The sequence below is a fragment of the Triticum aestivum genome, chromosome 7D, assembly GCF_018294505.1.
Source record: "Triticum aestivum cultivar Chinese Spring chromosome 7D, IWGSC CS RefSeq v2.1, whole genome shotgun sequence".
Taxonomy (NCBI): Eukaryota; Viridiplantae; Streptophyta; class Magnoliopsida; order Poales; family Poaceae; genus Triticum; species Triticum aestivum.
The window spans coordinates 86,272,484-86,277,825 of record NC_057814.1 but is presented as its reverse complement, the minus strand read 5'-3'; the positions used below and the strand labels follow the sequence as shown (position 1 = coordinate 86,277,825).

The 5,342-nt window shown below is 57.9% G+C and overlaps 1 protein-coding gene across 1 annotated transcript; it reads left to right on the top strand.

The window, feature by feature from the left end:
* The first annotated feature begins 1,114 nt into the window (after window positions 1-1,114).
* On the top strand, window positions 1,115-4,294 carry LOC123165185 (probable galactinol--sucrose galactosyltransferase 6). The gene is made up of 5 exons (XM_044582816.1): window positions 1,115-1,437; window positions 1,533-1,805; window positions 1,917-3,041; window positions 3,128-3,791; window positions 3,890-4,294. Exons 1-5 carry the CDS (start codon window positions 1,277-1,279, stop codon window positions 4,193-4,195), a joined length of 2,529 nt encoding a protein of 842 aa, XP_044438751.1. The 5' UTR covers window positions 1,115-1,276; the 3' UTR covers window positions 4,196-4,294.
* Window positions 4,295-5,342: the final 1,048 nt, after the last annotated feature.

Genomic DNA, 5,342 nt, shown 5'->3' with positions numbered 1-5,342 from the left:
TACTATGGTCCCCCTCAATAGTATCCTAACATGATGTGAAAGAGAACCGATAATTGTCCACATAATTTGCAGGATCACCGCCACCCCTCCTCTCGCTATGAGGGCTCATTCGTTTTTTTGGGGAGGATTTATACATGATTTTCACTCATGTTTTTTTTTCAATTGGTAGCATTCGTCCCACAGTAAATACAGATATTAGTTTTCTTTTAAATTGCACATATGGAGTTGGATCCTTAATAAAATTCTTAACATTAGGTGAGATCTCCTAGAAAATGCATAAAGATTACAGCTTGCGGCGTGTCTGAATTTGTTGCATTTCATATTTCTCTAGCTTGCTAGGGATGGATCCGATCTCCTACTTCCACCAGAATCTGGTGCAGCTCGGCTCCATTAAAATGCAAGATCTCCGCTTGGCTTGTTGTACAACATTGATTGTGGACCTCAAATAGGTGGGCGCGACATGGCCTTCAGGAAGATCCCTCGGCATGCTACACCTGTATGAAGTAAATGGACCATGTGGACCAAATTCTAGTGCAATGTGTTTATGCGAGGGAGGTATGGCACACATGTTTCGACACATTACAGATAAACGTCCCCGCCCCCAGTAGCACGAACGCTTTGGTCCATTGGTGGCTCGGCTCGAGGAGGGGCTTCCAGCGGAAAGACAAACGTGGTTTCGACTCTTTGATCATCGGAGCGAGACGGTCCTTGTGGAAGTAAAGGAACGTCAGAGTCTTCAACCGGCCGGAGCAATTTACAGGTCCTAGAGAGCTAGTTCGGTGGATCCTAGACGACACACTAGATTGGAAGCGAGCAAGTGTTTGTGGTTTAGATAGATTTGTGAGGAAGTCGGATGTAAAGTGTTTCGGATGGTGTGGATGTTCCGAAGATTAATGCTCGCATCGAAGGGTTCTTGTAACTAATTTGCTCCCTTCTATACAAATATGCCACACTTTTCGGCGTACTCTAAAAAAGGGCGTACTCTCCATTTTTTCCCCTCTAATTTGAAGCTTGCTGTGAACGGAATGAGTCATGTCCTCGTGGCGAGGAGGGGAGTCGGGCCCGTGCACGCCATGCCATCCTAGCAGAAAAAAGCTGGACGGATTGGCGCTAGCGACAAGGCGCGCCACCGAACAACCAACGACGCACACTGTCAGCAGCCACTTCCCCGTCCCCAAAGCCAATCCCATCTCGTCCGGTCGTCCCCATCCGATCCGGCGGACCGCAACAGATTTAACAGCCAGCCAGCCGCCAATGCCCTCGGCTCCCACCCGTGATGGCGCGCACAGCACTCATCTCCAGCTGCCGCAGCACCGGGGCCGCCGCATCCTCCTCGTCTCCCTCTCCTCGCGCGCGTATATATACCCGCGCCTCCTCTTCCTCTTCCCGCCCACCGCTCCTCGCCTCTCCGCCTCCTCCCCGATCCACTCCTCGTCGGTGCGTGCATTCCTCGGTCCTCCCGTTCTTGTTCTTGTTTTCCCGGTCGTCGATGTTGCGTTCGCCTTGTTAACTGACCTTGTTGGTCTGTGTAGGTGTTCGATTAAGACTCTTGCGGCGGTCAAGGGAGCGTCGTTGTCCGGCTGGCGGAGCGCGAGGGAGGAGAAGGAGTTGGAGATGACGATCGAGTCGTCCGTGCGGCTCGCCGGCGGGGAGCTGTCGGTCCGCGGGCGCACGGTGCTGTCCGGCGTGCCGGACGCGGTGTCGGCGTCGCCCGCGGCGGCCCGGGGCCCCGTCGACGGCGTCTTCCTCGGCGCCGACCTCGCCGGCCCGGCCTCCCGCCACGTCGTCTCCCTCGGCCACATGAGGTGCGTCCGCTCGCCCGCCCGCCTGACGCGATCTCGGAGGAGGAAGACGCGGTTCGGTAAAGTCTCGATCGGCATTGGTCTGATTTGGTATTGGGTTGGTGTTCGCTGCAGGGGCGTGCGGTTCATGGCGTGCTTCCGGTTCAAGATGTGGTGGATGGCGCAGAGGATGGGGGACAAGGGCGGGGACGTCCCGCACGAGACGCAGTTCCTGCTGGTGGAGTCCAGGGCCATCGGCGGCGAGGAGGACGACGCGTCGTACGTCGTGTTCCTCCCGCTCGTGGAGGGCGCGTTCCGGGCCAGCCTCCAGGGCGGCGGCGCGGGCGGCGACGAGCTCCAGCTCTGCGTCGAGAGCGGCGACGCCGGCACGCTCGCCAGTTCCTTCGACCGCGCGCTCTTCGTGGGCGCCGCGGACTCCGACCCGTTCGCCGCCATCGCCGGCGCCGTCGCGGCCGTCAGGTCCTGCCTCGGGACCTTCCGCCCGCGCGCCGAGAAGAAGCTCCCCGCCATCGTTGACTACTTCGGGTGGTGCACGTGGGACGCCTTCTACCAGGACGTCACGCAGGAGGGCGTCGAGGCCGGGCTCCAGAGCCTCGCCGCCGGCGGAGCTCCGCCCAAGTTCGTCATCATCGACGACGGCTGGCAGTCGGTCGGGACCGACAAACAGAGCCCCGACTTGGACTCTGCGGGCGAGGCCGGCAAGTCGCCGCCCCTTCCCCGGCTCACCGGCATCAAGGAGAACAGCAAGTTCCAGAGCGGCGACGACCCGGCCACCGCCACCGGCATCGAGACGCTGGTGCGCGCGGCCAAGGAGAAGTACGGGCTCAAGTACGTGTACGTCTGGCACGCCATCACCGGCTACTGGGGCGGCGTGCGGCCGGGCGTCGCCGGGATGGAGGCGTATCGCTCGTCCATGCAGTTCCCCAAGATCTCGCCGGGCGTGGCGGAGAACGAGCCCAACATGAAGACCGACGTGCTCACCCTGCAGGGGCTCGGCCTCGTGCACCCGCAGGCCGTGCACCGCTTCTACGACGAGCTCCACGCGTACCTCGCCGCCGCCGGCGTCGACGGCGTCAAGGTGGACGTGCAGTGCGTCCTCGAGACGCTCGGCGCCGGCCACGGCGGCCGCGTGCAGCTCACCAGGGAGTACCACCGCGCGCTCGACGCCTCCGTCGCCAAGAACTTCCCCGACAACGGCATCATCGCCTGCATGAGCCACAACACCGACGCCCTCTACTGGTACGACATAACTCAATCCCTCCATTGACGACATCCAAATCTTCTCAGAGAAAATCCATCATCATCTCTGCTGAATCTGCGTGCAGCTCGAAGCAGACGGCGGTGGTGAGAGCGTCGGACGATTTCTTCCCGAGGGAGGCGGTGTCGCACACGATCCACATCGCGGCGGTGGCGTACAACAGCGTGTTCCTCGGCGAGTTCATGCTCCCGGACTGGGACATGTTCCACTCCCTCCACCCCGCCGGCGACTACCACGGCTCGGCGCGCGCCATCAGCGGCGGGCCCGTGTACGTCAGCGACGCGCCGGGGAAGCACGACTTCGAGCTGCTGAGGAAGATGGTGCTGCCGGACGGCACCGTGCTGCGCGCGCGGCTGCCGGGCCGGCCGACCAGGGACTGCCTGTTCGCGGACCCGGCGCGCGACGGCGCCACCCTGCTCAAGATCTGGAACATGAACAGGTTCACGGGCGTGCTCGGCGTGTACAACTGCCAGGGCGCGGCGTGGAGCTCCGCGGAGAAGAAGAACGTGTTCCACCAGGAGGCCGGCGCCGGCGCCCTGACCTGCGGCGTCAGGGGCCGCGACGTCCACCTCATCGCCGAGGCCGCGACGGACGGCGGCGCCGGGTGGAGCGGCGACTGCGCCGTGTACCGCCACGGCGCCGGCGACCTCGTGGTGCTCCCCGACGGCGTGGCGCTGCCCGTGTCCCTCAAGGTCCTGGAGCACGACGTGCTCACCGTGTCGCCGATCAAGGTCAGCACTTTCTGAATGTCCAACCTGATCGATACTTGTGGACGGTACAGTTACCTTCTGTATATGTAGACTGATAAAATGATCACTGTGGACTGCAGGATTTGGCGGCCGGGTTCAGGTTCGCGCCGGTCGGCCTCGTGGACATGTTCAACGGCGGCGCGGCGGTGGAAGGCCTGACCTACAGCCTCCTTGCCGACGGCGAGGAGGCGGTCGGGCTGGTGAGCATGGAAGTGCGAGGGCGCGGGAGGTTCGGCGCCTACTCGTCGGTCCGGCCGAGGAGTTGCACGCTGGGGTCAGCCCCGGCGGAGTTCTCCTACGACGCCTCCTCCGGCATGGTGATCCTCGAGCTCGAGTCCATGCCATTGCCCAAGGAAAGGGTTCACAAGATCGCCATTGAGCTGTAGAATGTTTTAGCTCCCCGGTCATGCGATCCATCGATAGTGTATGCTTTCGTGATTATTATTGAATTGAAGGGTTGGAGAAATATATGGTCACATTGATCATCTGCCGCTGCTAGTTGCCGTAACTCTGAACTGTACAAGTGGCCTCCAGTGTGTGGGACGGTGTGAGTACCTGGTTCTCTGACGAACCTTTCAATCCGGACACCTACCTACCGGCAAAATAGGATGCGCACAGATTTCTCCTCTGTTTGTGTGGCGCCTTGGCAGAGGAGGATGCGGGCATCCGGTCCAGATCTGAATCTGAAGCACGTTCCTACGCTGCAGAATGGCTGTCCGCGTCAGTTTGGTCCATCTTATGAAGATCCACAGCTTGTGATAATTTATCTCACAAGCGGGCGTGTCAACATACATAAACCCATCAGCTTTGCTACATCTACGGGAAAATTCTACGGAATTGTTGTTACGGATTGAGATGGAAACATTTAATTGGCGTAAGAAGTATTCGTAGGTGCTCCGTAAGTGTAGAGTTTTTGTAAATCCAGATATAAACCGTGCCAGCGATCCATCCTCCTGCTTCTCTGAGAGATTTGGAATGCTCGGAACGCGAAAGCGTTTCGCCATATGGACACTCCCACTCCGCCATCCACCTATGGGCCTAATTCTTTCCAGCTTCTAATTCTCTGGAGTTAGATTCTGGGAAACTGGCCATAGAATCTATGGTCCAATGCTTTTTCAAGATAACTGCTTGAGATTGTGGTACGAGTTGTGTGCTGAAATGTCTATGATGTCCTTGGGTTGAAATTGTGTGTTGAATTGTTAATGCTTGGTTGTTTCGAACAGTTTCTTGTCGAATATGATAACGAAAAAGATTTATGAATATCCTCTAGCACCATTCACCATTGACACTAGCAAAAAATTGAGGCATATTAGCAGCATTCACCATTCACAGTAGCAAAAAAACGGACACATACTAGGAAATTCACCATTCACATTGAGAGAAGTCCTTATTTGGCCCTTTTCTTAAAATTTGCTTCCCTTTTTGGCCCAAAGTTTTACTGCTAGCTGTTTCTTAGTCTCGGTATAATCACTCACTGTGTAATTGGCTTTGTTCACTTGACTCTCGTAGAGGAACAATCGATATTACTATTAC